The sequence below is a fragment of the Lampetra planeri genome, chromosome 36 (assembly GCF_965212315.1).
Source record: "Lampetra planeri chromosome 36, kcLamPlan1.2.h2, whole genome shotgun sequence".
Lineage (NCBI taxonomy): Eukaryota > Metazoa > Chordata > Hyperoartia > Petromyzontiformes > Petromyzontidae > Lampetra > Lampetra planeri.
Window position 1 is genome coordinate 2,150,579 of NC_136142.1, and position 17,926 is coordinate 2,168,504.

The window sequence follows — 17,926 nt, forward strand, 5'->3', positions numbered from 1 at the left end:
GGCGTGTGGGAATGATCACACGGGCAGGCAAGAGGGCCCGAGTCCAAAACTTATCACAACTGTGACCTGCAAATGCATTGGGTCCAATGTCTCTATTATTGGGAAATTAACCCTCACTCTGTTGTTGTCACTGCTGAAGAATCTGGATTATTTTAACCAAAAATCCAAGCAGGGACCCATCACCCAGCTTATATATATACATACAGTAACCCATGAATAAATACAAGATTGCAAAATGTTTAACCGTAAATAAAAAAAAAATACAAATGGTTACGGTGCACATGATATGGTGGTAGTCTTACTGGTGTGACACAACATTCTACCAATAAGGAGACAACACTGTAGAACGTCATTCATCTACAAACAAATTAATAACTTTAACACAAAATATAATTTGCTTGCATGTGTGCGCGATGTCTCCTCTGGGATTTAAAGTATTTTGAAATCTGCTTCCTGGCTTAAAGTTTCTGCTGGGAGAGGGAGAGAGAAAACTTTGCTGCGTCTGTACATAACTGCTAAACTGCCTGAACGATGCTTTGACAAAATATACGTTTGGTTATGCTCAATTTCCATGTCCCAATGTTCCAAAACTCAGATATATTTTTACAGTGCTTGAATGGTATTCTGTGAGAATGGACGAAAATTAAAAAAACATTCTTTTTGTATTTGGCGCCTTGAGACATTGTGAATGGCTCATTATTATAATTGAAAATGACTATCATTTTGCTTCTGTTGCTAATCTACTCCTAAACGGATCCTACTACATTGCACAGATAACACGGTATGCGCGCGTTTGTGTGTGTGTGTGCGCGCGTTTGTGTGTGTGTGTGCGAGGCAATCCATGGCATGCACACACGTATTTCCCATCTTGTGCATGCTGCATGATCGCAGTTGGAGTGCGCGGCCCTCATTGAGGAGGCTCTCGTTGTATGTGCCGTGTGTTTAAATACCGGATGGGCTTTGACTCTTTAGCCCTTCGTGCCTCGGAAGTCGATCAAAACAAGCACCATGCTGTGGGCAATGAACGGTATTCACTGATGCGCTCGCTCGCCTCTCTTCAACCCGTGTGGAATCTCCACCCCTGGCTCAGAGCTGCCAACATGAGATGAACAGCGGGCCAATGCTCATTGGATCAATAAAACACTTTGACTTTCGTATTTTCACTTAACTTTGCAGAGCGCATATGTATCTGCATTTGTACGTGTGTATGAATGTGCGTCAACATGGGGGGTATGGGTATGTGGGTGCGCCCATGGATGGAAGATAACGGTGCAGCCCTGCGGTTTCTGACTCGTGCCACTGCTGGCGATAGGGTATCTGCTAAGATGGAGCTTAAAGTGCCCTTCTACCATGGGCAAGACGCCTTGGAAGAGGCGAGAGAACTCACGATTTACCCCACCGCACGTGACCTACCAATCAACTGCCTGTGGCCTATACATTTCCACTTCTGGATGGATGTGTGCACGGTTGCTTCAACCGCCGTGCCGAGAGGTCGAATGGAACCGGAGACCTCGTGGATCGCGAGATCCGGCACGCTGCGTTTTTTGCACGTAAACGCAGTGTGCTCGTGCGCGTCTTTGACCCGTTTGCGCCCTCTCCCACCGCCAACGCCAGGCCCAACGTGTGCTCCGAGCAGCAGCTGATGGTGGTGACCCACAGGCAGCCGTGCGTGCAGGCCTTCACGCACATGGTCAAGGTGTGGAAGCAGGGCTGCGGCGGCCAGCGCTGGTGCGTCGGCTACGAGAGAAGGTGAGGTCCTCCCCTCGTCATTGCTAGCGCATGGCCACGCCTGCAACCTGCTGCCCCTTATCCGTAGTGCGTAGAATTCTGAGTTCTCTCTCTCTCTCTCGCTCACTCTCGTAGAGCGGGAGAGAAAGAACTCAAGAGGTGCAAGGAGCCACAGACAAACAGGAAGGCAGCCACCCTGGTGAGCCAACAATTGGCCAAGCTCTGCATTCATTGATATATGAAGGTGTTTTTCAGCAAATGATTGAGTGTTTACGTGCATGCAAGGGGGAAACGCTGTATCCCATACCGACGGAACAAAAGATCGAGCCCACGTTATTACTGTACTGCCTTCTCCTGGCAAACCAGGGCACGGCACCTCCTCGATGTCGACAGGCAAGGGAGTTTCTGCAACATCATTGCAGTGATCCACTAACCCTAATCTCCACTGCTCTGGACTGAAGGCACGCCACCATGGCTACTCCCGACGCCACTCCCCGGCTCGCTCGCTGACCCCGGCAGGAACGTATAGATGTTGCCAATAAGAGTCCCCACCGGCCATATGAGAACAGATTCCAAAATGAATCGCACGCAAAGAAAACAAAGACCCACAGCTACCACACTGTGAAGTCGTGTTCCGTGTGTTCACAAACACATTAGATTATGAAAAGAAAAAAGATCTCACAGCAGGGTAAAAATGGAAAGAAGCACATTAGCGGATATAATTTGGTCAGTTTTTTTTTTCCGAGCGCGCAATGTAGCGGAATTACTTGCATTCGTGCAATACACTTCAGAATGTAAACGCAGTACGATCGTTTCGTGGGCCACCGTTTGTTTGATTGCATTGCAGAATGGATCGCAATTAAACTTCTGCTTTTACAAATGGATGATTCGCAGGCTCTGATATTCAATGAGAACACGGTGCTCCTGGGAAGCATAATGCATTCTCCTCTAGTACTAGCCCCGAGTAAAAATAGTACCTTGTGCTGTCACAATGCTTTGCATGCCAGCAAGGGTGGGAGGGAGTTCCAGATGACGGGAGCAGCGAAGGTGAAGAAGCGACCTCCAACCGAGAGAAGATTGACTTTGGGCTTCCACAGAACGCCTTGGTTACTCGAGCAGAAAGGTCGTGGAGGGGAGTAGAGTGAGATGAGAGGGGAGAGGTAGGAGAGTTCGTGAAGGGGAGTAGAGTGGCACGAGAGGGGAGTTATAGGGGAATGTGTGGGGGGGGGGGAGTAGAGTGAGATGAGAGGGAAGAGGTATGCATAACTGTGCCTATGGAAGATCTTTCAGATTGCGAGGTTGATCGTTGCAGATTTGGAATCAAGATTGGGAATTAGTCGAGGAATTGGAATATTGGGGTGACATAGCATTGTATGAATTAGCAGTTCTTGAATTGATCAAATCACAATAGATTGGTTTAGTAAAAAAACTAATCCGTTTGCGAGCTAAAGAAAATATTACATCAAGACATCAATAAAATATATATATATACATGCCATTAATTTGAGGCACTCTAATGTCCACTAAAACGTTAAGACTGAATTGTTTAAATAAGGCTTTCCACGTTAATGCCAGCACAATGACTGCATACAGAGAATTGTAAAATCTTTCATAAACAAATAAAACACATTTCTTCATGTCACATTTAGGAAACCAAAATGTAAACATTGAGCAAAGCGACCAATCATTCATACGTACAGTGATGCAATTTAAATAATCCCGAACCATGAGTTCATTATCATCCACATACAACATACATCACATGGCAAAATCGCAGCTCTGCAGTCTCCCCAGGTACTCGTTTAAGGCTGAAACAACCCAGGGGAGGCCCACCCAGGAAGCACCAGCTCAGATAATCACCGTCCTTCTTAGCCGTGGCCTGGAATCAAACTCAGGCCACCGGGTTCAGAGCGCTGTCCACTAATCACTACACTACAGCTCCATGCATTAATACAGACAAAAATCCCCTGGATAGCCTTAACAGACTATTGAGGCAAGTGCCGTTTGCGAGCACCTATTAAGGGGGGTGGGTGGCCAACACCACGCCCAGCCGCCTTTGTCTCCCTAGTGGCGATGTTCACATACTGCAGAAGGTACTCATTTGAGGCTGAGTGAGACCTAGGGTAGGCCCATAACCAGTTCAGATAATCGTCATTGATGTTCGCCATTAGCGGGAATCAACGTGCTAACCGTGATGCTACCACTCCCCATGTTAACTACACACGAATAGACGCGCAGGCAAATGCACGTGGCTATCGCCGATCGCCTGGACCCCTTTCTCCCTGTGCTTGCAGGACTGCGTACTTCACAGCCAACCGGCAGGTGTACACCATGGAGTACCAGTCGGTGCCCAAGTGCTGCCCAGGCTGGTCCCAGCTCAGCGGACACGCCGGCTGCCTCAACCGTAAGTGTCTCGCTCCGGATTCGCGCCGCGTCCGCGAGTTCAGCTCCACGCACGAGCGACCTGAGCGCTTGGGGGTCACACCCGTCGTGGGTTTACTGCGTGCAGCCCAGAGTCATTATGAACGGCCGCTTCGCTCCGGAGGCACGTGTTGCCTTCAACCTTCCTCCACTGCGGGCCGCGGCAAAGTCACAATTCGTGCGGTTGCGGTGGTGACGCGGCCCAAGCGGCGGCGAGTTCGCCGCCCGTTGCAGAGGTTCGCGGTTCGAGTCCAGCAGCCCGCCCCGGTCATAACCAATGTGGATGTTTAATTTTTTTATTTGAAGCTTTCGTGACTGCAGGGATTCATATTCTTGGTTCTTTCGGTAAAGTCACGTATAAGGGAAATAATACAATAATATAAATATAAAATATAAGACACACACTATTATTTCCCTTCTACGTGACTTTACTGAAAGAACCAAGAATATAATGTGGATGTGTTAAACAAAAAGTACGCATCACCTGCTTCGCAGTTGACGTTGAAGATCCCGTGAGGTCATATACGCGTGAGCAGGGAATTGTTGCGCTGGTGTCACGGTCCAAATTTAAAAAAGTGACCCGCAAATGACTCCGTTGGAATATACGGAGCAATCACCGCCAACTACTGCAAACGCAAAATTAAATAAAAAACTTGCCAGGACTCTCCTGATTAAAAGAGTCCTGAGACTCAGTGAGGTTTTTCCTGGGTAAATATATAATCATTGACATGAGCACAGGTTTGAGTCTCTGTCTATGCAACATGGTACATTTTCCAAAGCGTGCTTTTACCTGCATGACTTTGGTTGTTCATCTTCTGTGTAACCCTGGCACATGCGCCATTGCAACGGGGCACGCCATAAATGCATGGTTGTGAATCTTGATGAAAATGGACCAATGGACATTTCAAATAATGTATGGTGCTGAGTGAAGGGAGGAGAACATTTATGATGGCGATGATCACAGTCAGATTTCACTTTCAAAGTCTGCTCGTTAACACAGCAGCTTTTGCAGCAGGTGGTTAATGTGGCGATCGCTCAACTTGGCTAATGGTTTATTGTTGTGAACGTTGCATTAACACATTAAATGGCTCATGGGACAACAGGCAAAGCAGCTGCCTTAACACACACTCTTTGTAATAACATGGGCTTAATGTTGCACACAACAAACACAACGCCAGAACCCCGTGTAGTGATTTAGTTTGCAGCCTATTGTCAATCCACTGCTGGATGAAAGTCCCCCCCCCCAGCCCCCACACATCCTGTTAGACGTGGATGTCGTTTGACCATACTTCACCACGCTGATCACAGGGGGGCTCAGGACCAGTTCGGATATCACTTGCCCGCGATGTTGTCTGTGGCTGAGAATTGAGCTTGGATCGCCGGGTTTAGATTACAGTGCCACGCTCCACTCTGGCATGCACCCAGGCACTATAAATAATGTAAATGGTTTGTGACTGCACACATTGATAATTCTTTGAGAGAAATTAAGAAGCTGAAAAATGCGAATGCACCTACATCAACTTCCAGTGAATGGCCAGAGCAAAGCCAGCCGATCCTTGAAAATAAAACAAGCCCTGCTGCAGTGTATGCGTGTATGTGAACCATTCCGCGTGCATATTACAGCCGTGGTGTTCCGTGAGAAAGCGTTGCTTTAAAGTTGTTGATGGCTCTCGGCAGCGAAGCATAGGTTATACAACTCTTATTTTTCAAAGCTTTTCCAGCAAATCTACAGTTAAACGTAGGATAGACTCCAATATGGCTTGGAAATGGTTACTGCAAAAAGGTAAGTGACGCCAATGGAACAAACCAACGGCATATAGATTAATGAGCGTCTCATGTTCGGTGGGAGAATCGCCAAGACGGAGAACACGTTGCACAAAAGGTTGTTGTTGTTTCGAGAAGAAGGCAACGGGGAGCCAAAAGCACCACAGAAATACGGTTTGTGCAAATTAAGCACCACACTGGAAATTTTACGGATTAATTTAAATGGATCACGGGTGCTTTAGATGTAGCCTTCCATAAGCACCGACGACAAACCCCAGGTATCATTTGGGTGCACCAACCACGACTTTCATAGCTAAATGTGTGGGCACCTCTTCATCAGAAAGGCAAAGGAGCGGCCCCGACACTGCTCGCTCACGCCACTGCTGGCAGAAGGGCCACCACCGGACGGAGCTCCAGAGAGCCCCTCTGCAGGGTATTTTGGTCTACTCTTCCACGGCGGCCAGGCAACTCGGAAGATTGTGTGAACACCATCACCGAACCCTGCCAAACGTGACCTGTCAATCGACGAACTGGTGGTGGACCCCGATTGGATCGCTGCGTGGACAGGGTTGGGGTGGGGGGGGATTATGAAATGTCAGCCAACTGCTGGATTAAAGTATCCCACCATATCCCGTCACACGTGGACGTTGTTTTACCATACTTCACCACGGTGGTCATTGCGGCCGTCCATTATTAAACCACCGGGTTCTCAGGTGCAGTGAATCGTTGGCTTGAAGCCGGTCAAGTATGATTGCACGAATAAAAAAATCCCGCCACATCAAGTAGGATTTTCACCGAAGTCAGCTCGTTCCAACCCAGATTGGCATGTGACGAGCATTGTTTGTAGGTCACTGAAACGAATTCATACATTAATAAAGAATCCTACCGAAGTAATGGTCCTATTTCATAGAACATGTTTTTAAATGAGTATTTAATCTGTAAAACCAGTTACATTTTAATGAAAAACACAGAATTTTCTAATAATAATAACAATAATGATTGAAACTTGAAATAACATCTACTTACGAGAGAGATATGTTCGCAATTAAATATTGCAAGTGCAAATTTACGTCAATGATATCTCCCCACTGCAGGAGCTTGATAACTGTGAATTTCTCACTGATTATTTTGGCAAGAATAACTCTTCGATAAAAAAAAATAATGGTTTGCACAATCGTAACTAAAAAGCGGTATCTTTTGTTCAAGATGCTTCTCAAATACGACGCCGTGTACAGTAAAATGACCTAAATTACATCATCGAGAGAGTGCGAGGGTGTGCGTAAGTTCCCATGTGCTTGCACTTGGAGTTTGGACCGTAAACACGACGGTGGCCAAACAGTTGAGCAGAGGTGCATTAAAACGTGGCGCCGTCATAATTAGAGCCACTTCAGCAATATGACGAGAGGCTCCTTCTTGGGCCCAGGCTCAGGTCTCACGCGGTAGAAAAACACAGGGCTCAGAACAATCCACAACACGACACGAAGTTGAAGGCGTAATTTCTAACACAACATGTGCTTCGTTCGAGCGCATGCACAATTTGAAACGGAACTTTTAAGGAAAGGAAAATAAAAAAACATTTGCAAGCCAAAATAAAAAAAAATGCATTTCGTGGTAGAACACGCATGGGTGGCGGGTGCTCATTTCTGTCGGCAGCCATTAACTTTTGATGGAAATTCCATGTCCCTGTGACCAGGGGCCATTGTCTCCCATTAGACAATCGCAATTGACTGATATCAAAAGTCGAAACGATTTCCTGCCCAATTGGACATGCAGGTATTGCTCGTCTCCTGTTTGCAGACCTGAGTCGGTGATGGAAATCCCACGTTCCTATGGCGAGTCCATATACAGGACAAGAGCTCTCGACTTATCCCCAAATTGGTACTCGTTTTATGGCCCTGGGGAGATGATGGGCTGAATCAATCTCCAACCTGGATTTGAACTCACAAGCTGCTCATTCCACCGCTGAGTCACCATGCTGGGACTCAAAAAAACTGTACTAATTTTACCGAACCCCCAAGGGACGAAATGCTGAGTCATTCCCTGACCGAGATTTGAACTCGTGACCTTGCAACTGTGAGACGGGCCCTCTTAGCACAGCGCCACCCGGCCAGATAATCTTTGCCTTACATGTGCGGAAAAGAATTTGTAGCACGGTCAATGGACCTGCCGACAAAAGAGATGATAGGATAAATGGCCTATCATGTTCACCAGCATCTCTTAATGCATACGCGATAGTGGGATTATCACAGCGATGGTACGGCGAGCCGTATGGTGACAGACGTAAACGTTTTCTCATGCCAGTGCGTGGCGGTCAACGATAAACTGGGAGGGATCGCAGACCTACTGATCTATGGAATAGCCTCATAATGGTTTCCAGTCTTCGAGGAAGATCCCAGGTTGATGCATTTGAATGTTCGCAGCTGAGGCTACACGCTACGCAGACCTCGATGGGCTTTAACATGCCACAGTAATAGCCTGTGATTTAGTGACTTCAAGATTCTCTTTGCCGAAAGATAAAAGTCCTCTTAGAATCGCGCCGCCTTAACAAATGCAACATTAGCTCTTTGTGAAATGTTTCACGTAATGGACTAATGCCCTATTAACTTGTGTTTTTGGAAAGAAAGAAAAAATGCAGTGACCGCATGAGAACATAAATAAAAAACATAAAGGTTATGAGCGATATCCCTGAGTTTGTGTTTCTGATTAACTGCCATGTCAGGAAGCCTAATTGGATAACCTGATAAGTGTATTTGACCATTAACACACAAGAATTTTTACATAAAAAAATTATGATTAATAAAAACGTAACCTTTATGGATAAAATATTACAGATATCAAAATGTATGTTATGTTGTTCACATTTAAACTGGTGGAGAGCATAATGCCAATGAATTAGACAAGACAGCCTCATTGAGTCTCAAGAACAGTTTTCAATAGTTTCAAGCTGACTTTGTTTAACCTGGTGAGAACTCAATATGCCAGGATATCGTCTAATTTGCAAGTGACCTGGGTCAACCAAATGGCAAAAGCAAAAAAATAAAAAAAATAAGATTTCAGTTTGCATGGAATCTGGGAGGATACCACAAGGCCCACAGCATGCAACTAAACATTTTTATTTTATTTTACCAGGTAAGGCCCACTGAGCTATGTAGCTCTTTTTTAGAAGCGACCTGGGCCACAAATGATAGCTCAACGAAGTGGCTTGTCACGTGACAATGTACAGCAGTCAAGTCCTCTAAACGCGTGATGTTGATGCTAAATGTGGAGGGAGAAACGGGAGCACGCGGAAAAAATCCACACGCCCATGGGGAGAGAGAGAGAGAGAGACACGCAAACTCCAAATTAACAGCAGGCGTTATGGTTGGAATCGAACCCACGACCTCCTGGATACCAGGCGAGGAAGTTAACATGAGGGAGCAGCCACTCAACACTGTCATCTCTTGACCAGACCTTGCAGTCACGTGCCTACAACACCTGACAGATCCATGGTGGCCACCCATCCAACTGCTAACCAGGCTAAAGGCCCAGTGTGAACATGAGCACATTTATGGGTATATTTGTCATGATGGCCGATCGTCAAAAATGATAAAAGAGTTGGAGTTCAGGGATGGAACGCATCGGAGAGAGATCTTGTCCCGCGGGGAGATGGAGTGATTAAATCAGATCAGGTGCAGGTATGAGGTGGATTGGGACATTGCAGGATCCTAAGAGGCGGCGATGGCTTGGGTAGGCCCTCATCCAGCAGCGGATTGATCACGGATGATGTCAATGCTGATTTGTATTTGGAAGCGGTTTCACATCTCACCTTCATATGAAGGATTTAATTGATTGCTCCCTCAGTAATCAATTCACGTAAGCAGCTTCGCACGCGATCACAAACGCGCACGCTTTGCGCGTACGCTCGCACTCCTCTATAAACTGCCTCGTTATACGTGTCACAATACACGCGTGCTCCACCCTGACGCGCCGCACTCCACAAACAGCCATCACTTACTACGTCTTCCCCGGGCTTCTGATCTTTTGACGTGGAGAGCTGACACGTTGTAAACTGAGCTGGGAGGACGTGTGGTGGGGGGAGGACGGGGTGGGTGATGTGTCATGCGTCATTGTGCGGCTCATCCTTTCTTCCTGCCTTCCGCACAAAAATGTCCCTTTGAGGTGCCTGAAGGGTGTGTGTGATCACCACGGAAGAGCTGCCACCATGGGGGGGGGGGGGGGACAGACGCGCTGTGACTGATTTGAACTTGTGCATCGCAGCGGTGATTTAGGTCGTGGTGGTGTCACGTGCTGACTCGGTGGGGCGTGGGTGCGATTGTCATTTTGGGTACATTTAGCGTACAATTTGCAAGTGATTAGTAACCATTGGCGTTTAACACTATTTATAATGCTTTGTGTCCTTTTCAATGCGTACATAGGCCAGGGTATTTCTCGTGGACACATTTGCACACACGTACACACACCCTCAACACAGCAACTCAGTTCTGATGTATATACATCGTGCGAATCGGATGGAATCTCAAGTTGCTGTACGAATGAGGTATTTTTGGAATAGTTTGTTTCATTATGTAGGTTTGTCTGACTGTAAAATATGTGGGGAGTGGTAGTGTAGCGGTTAGCGCGCTGCGCTACGAACCCGCTCACGGCCAACGCCAGTGACGATTATCCGAACCGGTTTTGGGCCTCTCCTAGATTGACTCGGTCTCAAATTAGTACCTGGCGCGAAGTGTAAACATCGACACTGGGGAGACAAAGGTGGCCGGGCGTGGGACTGGCCACCCACCCCTTCGTGTACCGTGGTGGCCTTTATAGGTGCTCGCTAACAGCACAGTAGATCAGGGCTACATGTTAGCTCGTGTTAACTAGAAGTGCACACATGTATATCTATTATAAGGAAGAACTGGGAGAGAAACCAGGGATATAAACAGGCCAAAGACCACAATGTTACAACACATAATCCTATAAAAAAAGTAAAAACAAGTTGAGGTTTTTAAATATATAATGTACAAATTAAAACATAACATACTGCATTGGTATTGGTGAATATGGTACAGATGACAGTGTAGCTTTAGTCCCAGCCGTCACTACATTATAATAGCTCTATGATGTTTTCGGAATGTGCCACGTTGTTTGGTATGATGTCTTGACGCTCCATTTGCTGGGAGCATCTTCAGTTACATCAATCAACGAGCATCATGCTGAACAATAGGCACACGTTCGAAGCGAAAAACACACAACCATGAAAACCTACGCAAATTCTACTATGGAATAAATAAACCCATACAGTGCAAGCTAACATTTCCGGCATTGGCCCGTTATTCTTTTTCTGCTATGCTGATTGTAACGTACTCCGAATACACATTTCTGAAATGTAACTACAAGTGTCAGTCGTGAATAGCCGGAGCGAAGGGGACACATGACCGGGCAGACTTCTGCACAGATCTAGCAGATCGGCCCTCTGAATCAATTATCAAGTTTTTATAGCTTGCAAAGAAAAAGTAACTGAATGACGGGATAAAATTGATGACGGTGGTTCCAACATCATTGTCACTTTAATGTGAGCTCCCTAATTTTCTTTAAACTTGCATTCATTCATCGTCAATGTTCTTTGAAATACAATAACCAGACACGGTATTTTACTCATGCAGTAAAAATGCATATATTATTGTAAGTATTAACATATGCAGCGGCTTCCTTAAATGCTAATACTTTACTGTGTGGAAGTGGTAAAAAGCCTTTACATGCTGGTCTACCACAGTGAACCGAGATTGGCACAAAATACATAAGGTGCGATAGAAGTTCAGCATACATACATGCATACAAAATAGTAAACATTATAGCCCATGTGCCAGAACAGAAATTGATACCATCTAAGTTAGCATCATAAGTTAAGTTCTCCTGATATATTTGCGTGGCTAATAAAAAGTTAACTCTTTGATAACTCACCAAATTTCAAATGTTTGTGCTAACATAATTCAATTGCCAAATTAAAGACATCGGAACCACTAAAGTTGTGCCACCTCTGGTGGTACAGACAATTGCAATGTCTGGTCTTGTCTCATGGACTAGATTACAGAATCGCAGTGAAGAATAAAAGGGGCCTTGCTAAACTTGAGTTGCAGTGAGTGTATGCGGTGTTGACAATTACCTGGTTTGTAAACCATTGTGAGAATGGGTTGTTGAGTGTGTGGTTAATAGCTAGCAGTTGTACCACCTCTGGACATGAACAGTATTTGTTTGTGATTTACAGCTGAGTTACAGCTGAAGACTGGATGCCATGCATTCCAAATGCAACTCGGAGGTAAACAAGGATGTGCCTTCTCGTGTTTCCTTACAGCAAGGCTAATAAATACGACTGCTCAAGTGCTGTTGCACGTACAGTATGTGTGTGTGTAGGTAATTATGTATTTTCACAAAAAGCACAAACCAAACTTTAAAAATTAGATTTTAAAACGTTGTATAACTCGACTGATCGTGTTACACGGTGGAATGAGTATGTATGTGTAAACATTCAGTGCAGTACAGCAATTTCTATATACCATTCTGAAGCATCTGTAAAAGTCCCGTCATGTACCATATGCCAAACACATTTCTTACCCTAGCAATTATATACGTGCTTATGTGTGTGTGAAAATTTGGTTTGTAGTCGTAGGCCACAATTAATGCATTTTTAGAGTCAATTGATGACAAAGCTCCACTTCTCATCGACACAAATGTTGTAAGTGAACTGAGTTTGCGTTATTATGCCTCTCGCTGACAAAGTATATATTCATTTCAACAAAATTTGAACCAAAAATCAAACCATCTCCCTGCTCAAATGAGCAATGGGGGACAGTTGCTCTTCCCCATGGGGCAATTCCACATTCCCACGGCAGTGCCATTATTTACACAGGATAAAACCAAGCATCTAATGTGTATTTGTGCCACGGATTTGCATCGGAATTCTAAGTGGGCTTCGATTTCAGGACAAGCGGACTTGGGCTCGTGAGGTATTTGAATGCAACTCGCATCTCAAAGTTAAACAACTTATTTGGTGATACCGTGATGGCAGTGGTGATGAACGTGTTGACGTGATTGTATCTCCAAGACACTGCACTAAACAGTCAGATGTGTATGGGGGGGAGGAGATAGAGCACTGTATATGTTGATAAACACTGTACAGATGACAACGGACAGTAAGTAAATATGAATCATATTCGCCTGTAATTCATTTCCAGACGTGTGTGGATTTAGTGTGTGCCTTTTAATTTCAGGCTGAACGCTAACATAGACCTGCTGGTGAGTGTTGATGTCTTGCCTGAGGGAGCAATCTGGGAAGAGGGTGCAACTTGCTGGGTGATTGATCTGCAAAGAGTATGCAAATGTAGGGTCCGTCCTTTTAGGAGACGCAGTGAATGTGAACGTTTGAGAGGGCAATTCAGGAGGTAGGAGTGTTTAGAGTTCTGGTGAGTTTTTTTTTCAACCAGTGATTATATAATTCTTTTTAGGCCGTGCCAAGCGATGAATTGTGTAACTAGCTATCCATCTGAGACAAAACAAGGCTGTGCCAGTGTGTGTGCGGGCGCAACGAATCATTGCCACGGACGAGATGTTTCATTTCTCAACTGCTCATGGACGCATTGCCTATTCCAGTTGAGTCGCACGAAATTTAGAAGAAGAAAAATATGTCCTCTCTCATGGGTCAATTTATATTCGAGAAAGAAAGTGCATGCTAATGGAAATGATTTGCTCATCTAATTATCATTATTTCTTCTTCTTCTTCTGTGCTCGCAAAGCCACGGCTAGTTTTTTTTTTCCAGCGGAATAAATTTACAACAGACGCAACAAACCACAAAGGTCTCCTAGCCGAATTGAATAGCGGCAGCGCGCGGCAGGGTACACGTACAATGACGCAAACGGAGTCGCGAGCCACGCGCAGACGCAAAGGGGCGATGGCACAAGCCACGAGGGGCCACCCAAGCCACCGCACCACAGCACACACAACGCACGCTTTGTTATCCTTGGCCATATCCTTCATCCCATGCTTGCTTACTTCTTACAGCCCTTTCTCACATCCACTGCTGGATGAAGGCCTCCTGTCGCCCTCTGCCCAGTCATGGTGTGTTGTTTGACCATACTTCACCACGCTGGTCACCGTGAGTTGGTGTCATGGTGAGGGATGCCAATGCCAGTTCATGTCCGGGAACTCAGGTCACCGTCTTCAGGGAGCAGTGTGCCAAGCCCTTTTCATTTACACTGCTTAGACATTAGTAAATATATATGTATCTTTCTAAAAATCCAAAGCCTCCTCAACATGCCTTCTACTATTTGTACAGCATTTTCACACTTCATAAATCAAAGTTGCTATGTTTTATAAATAAATACTGAGCACAAAAAACGATGCTCGATGGCCAGCATGCTCGCATTCGGGTGGAGCAGCAGCGCAGTGGTCAGTGCAATGCACTAACGTATACACCTAGGAATATAAGTTAAATTGCTGATCATGGTTAACATCAGTGACGAGTGTAATGTGAACCAGACCTGCTCGCCTCTGCCCCCTTCATCATTGGCACTGACCACAGTGGTGAAGTACGTTGGACACAACCTCCACGAAGAACACGATGCAGGGAAGGATTCATCTAGCAGTGGATTTGACAAAGGGATGTAGACTACACATGCTAACAAAACAGCTATTTGTCAATAGCGGTGTGACGTGTTTCACAAGAACAGTCCTCTGTGCAAGTGTCCCAGGATAAAACCCAAACTTGGAAATTATCCACAACTCAATTATAAAACAATTATAATAATTTCTTCCATGTATTGCTAACTCGTATCCCCTTGTAAATACGACGTGGAATCTCAAAGGGCTGTCGTAAGTTTCCACGTAACGTGTTTGATATGATTTTGTTTGGGAATAAAAGTCGAACATGTTTTTTTTTTTTAACACGGCTTTGGGAGCGATGTACAGGCACATATAACACAAAGTTAACACGCCCATGAATACCACTGCCTTAAAATGATAAAAAAACATGTTATTCACAAATGTGTTGAGTGTTTGTCGTTCGTAAAATATAATTCCAAAATAATATGGCAAAGACAAAATAAATTGCATCAGATCTAAGTGCACACATATGGATTCCGTATCCCTAAAGTGTGCTCTGTGCCGCATGCAAGCGTGCTTTTAGCGCATGCCTGAATGAGGCAGTCGCATGCGCGAAGCAACATCGTCGAATTGGATGATCACAGCGAGCGCCGTGTGTATTGCTCTCATTTGCTGTAAGTTGGGGACCGATCATTGTAAACCCGTCTGCATTGATGGAAATAAGTATTGTTCACAATTGACTTGCCCGTTTCAAATTGTGCATAGGGAGGGAAAAAAAAAGTCATTACGGTGGCGTGGCAGCCGTCAAAGTAGCCGGTTCGTCTCGCCAAATAATTGGTTGGATTTGGGCAGTCTGCTAATTGTGCACAATCGTGCTCTGAGCCATTACCCTGCCTTTAAAATAGATCCATCTCCCCCTAGAGCCATAAACAAGAAGAAAAATAGACTGCCGGCTCCTCTCTGGGTTAGCATATTTAACAAACAGATGATAAATCTGGCAGCTGTCTGGGCTTGGTTCTGCAGCTGATCATGGCTGTGCGGTGTGTGTGTGTAACTGTCTGTGGGTACTCTGGGAGCGGTGAACTTTGAGTAATTTTTTGAAAACCATCCCTGCGCTCAAATTTAGGGCTTGGGATTTGGCAACGGACAAACCGCTGGATTAATACGGGGCGCCGTTCAATCGAACGTGCGTGTCACCTGCCGATGGCTGCATGAGCAGGAAGCAAAATTCTACTTCTGCGATGGTGTTGACTCCGCTTTCCTTTTTTAAAACAGCAGACACACAGACATGTGCCTGTTTCGTTCGTATAGGTGGATGCTGCTGTGGTGGATGGGTTAGCACAACTGGACTGGCAAATCCCGAGGTCGCCACTTCTGTCTCGATTCTTATATTCCCACCATCTCTGTCCACCCGGCAGTAGAAAGAGATTCACCACAATGTGGCCGATCGGCAAGCTGCGTGCCGTGGGGCAAAGTTGTGGGTACTTACCACATCGTTTAAGATGTCTGGCCGTGTGTGCGCAAGTAGACAACATTCCCACGAGAGGGCTTCTCTAGCGCGCTCCCTCCAGTGGAGTCCCTTCTGCCGGCAGTGATGTGAGCGAGAAATTGCAGGGCTGCACCTTTACCTTTATTATGAATGACAGCATTCCCAGAAAATTGTGTTTTTTTTCTTTTTTACGAGTTGCTTCAGTTTATTTACAATGTGTCCATGGGTTATCATTATTCCAATGCATACTTACATTTGTGTATCTATTTACACAGATAAAGTAATTTGTTTGTGTGGTTAACAGAAACATACAAATATTTCCCAAATATGATGGCCATCATAAAATGTTTCAGAACAAGATAGTTAAAGCATATAAACATAATGCTTATTTTTTTATTGCAATCAAGAAATATTGGTGTGTCGGGAGTGGTTCATGTACAAGACTTTGAAACCGCTCACCTAAGTAAAATTCTCGGCCTTGGCTAACATCAATAGTCAATGATATACGAACTACTTCTGAGTCTCCCAATCACCAACCCACACTTACCCGGGTGGTGAAGTCTGGTAAAGCAAACCCCACAACCAGCACGGCAATGGGAAGGCCTTAGTCCAGCAGCAAAGACTTACAAAGTGCTGCCAATTATTTCTCACGGCGTTACAATTGCTAACATTGCGTGTGCTTAACGTTGTGTGCTATTAAAAGTGGGGAGTCTATTCTAAATGATTGCCTGTCCGTACCATTGCACTTTTCCTCTCCGCCGACATGAAAAGCATGGAAACAAGCGGAGAAGATGCTCGAGGTTGTTAACTGTCTGGTCTGGTCGTGCCCGATGTTTAGAGTCGCTTTTTATCAAGTCATCAGCTTTTCCGGCATTGTGGTTATTTTGGGTTTGTCTGTGCTTCCGTTCGAGTCTGACTTGCGGCTCATTTTCTTTACGAAAAAAAGTGGCCGAATGCCGCTGCTCTGTGCGGTCAATTTGATGTTTGTTACTCTGCCAAGCGAATACTTCTAGCACTAACAGCTGCGGATGTCATGGTTAAAATACATTGTAGAAAGCAACACAGACATATGAAATATTTCTCATTTTTCCCCCATCTCATCAAAAATGTACTGCTTGTTGAGACTGCCATCTGATTTTTTTTTTAAATGCAGCCACTTAAACTGCAAGCTTTCTGTTCCATTTGTGCTCAGCTCTGGTCTTATTATCTGAAACCCATTTTACATTTCAAGTGCCGGATGTTACAAAGAACATTTCATTGGCATGAAGATTGCGGGAAAACTACTTTTAATCATGAAACACATGATAACCTACACAATAGGTACAGTATATGTATGAACCTCACCCCCATAATAAACTTTCACCGTATCCACATGCTAAACACATGCACAACATACACAATAGATCGCCAGCAACAAATGTGTGTTTTCAATGCCAATTTGAAACACGTTTCACAATTGACGTAGACAAAACAATAATACGCATCGTTGCAGGGATGGCGAAGGCCTGGTGGTGGGGAGGAGAAAGAGGCAAATGAGGCTGCAGGAGAGGGAATATTTCAGACAGGCAGCCTGGCTGGGAAGTGAATGCGGTGTGGGGGGGATCGGGAAAAGTGGTGGCAGCAATCGTGGGAGGGGGTGGAGGCATCACCGCGTGCGTGTTTGTATTGTGGGGGAGCTGTAGTGTTGTGGTTAGTGCGCTACGAACCCGGGCCACCCGAGTTAGAGTCCCGATTCACGGCCGCCAGCAACAACACCGGTGGCGATTATTTGAACCGGTGCTGGGCATCCCCTAGGTCAAATGAGTATATGTTGCGGTGCGTAAATGTCGCCGCGAGGGAGACAAAGGCGGCCGGGAGTGGTGTTGGCAACCCGCCCCATCGTGCCCCGTGTTGGCCTTCATAGGTGCTCGCTAACAGCACTTGCCCCAACAGTCTGTTAAGGCTAT

At 45.5% G+C, this 17,926-nt stretch overlaps 1 protein-coding gene across 1 annotated transcript in view; it reads left to right on the forward strand.

Moving 5' to 3' along the window:
• Window positions 1-17,926, forward strand: part of MEGF6 (multiple EGF like domains 6) — a 268,797-nt gene that overhangs the window by 5,383 nt on the left and 245,488 nt on the right. The window contains exons 2-3 of the mRNA XM_078611384.1: window positions 1,615-1,749; window positions 4,023-4,132. Of these exons, the coding sequence (XP_078467510.1) occupies window positions 1,615-1,749; window positions 4,023-4,132 (245 nt within the window). The remainder of the gene's footprint in view (window positions 1-1,614; window positions 1,750-4,022; window positions 4,133-17,926) is intronic.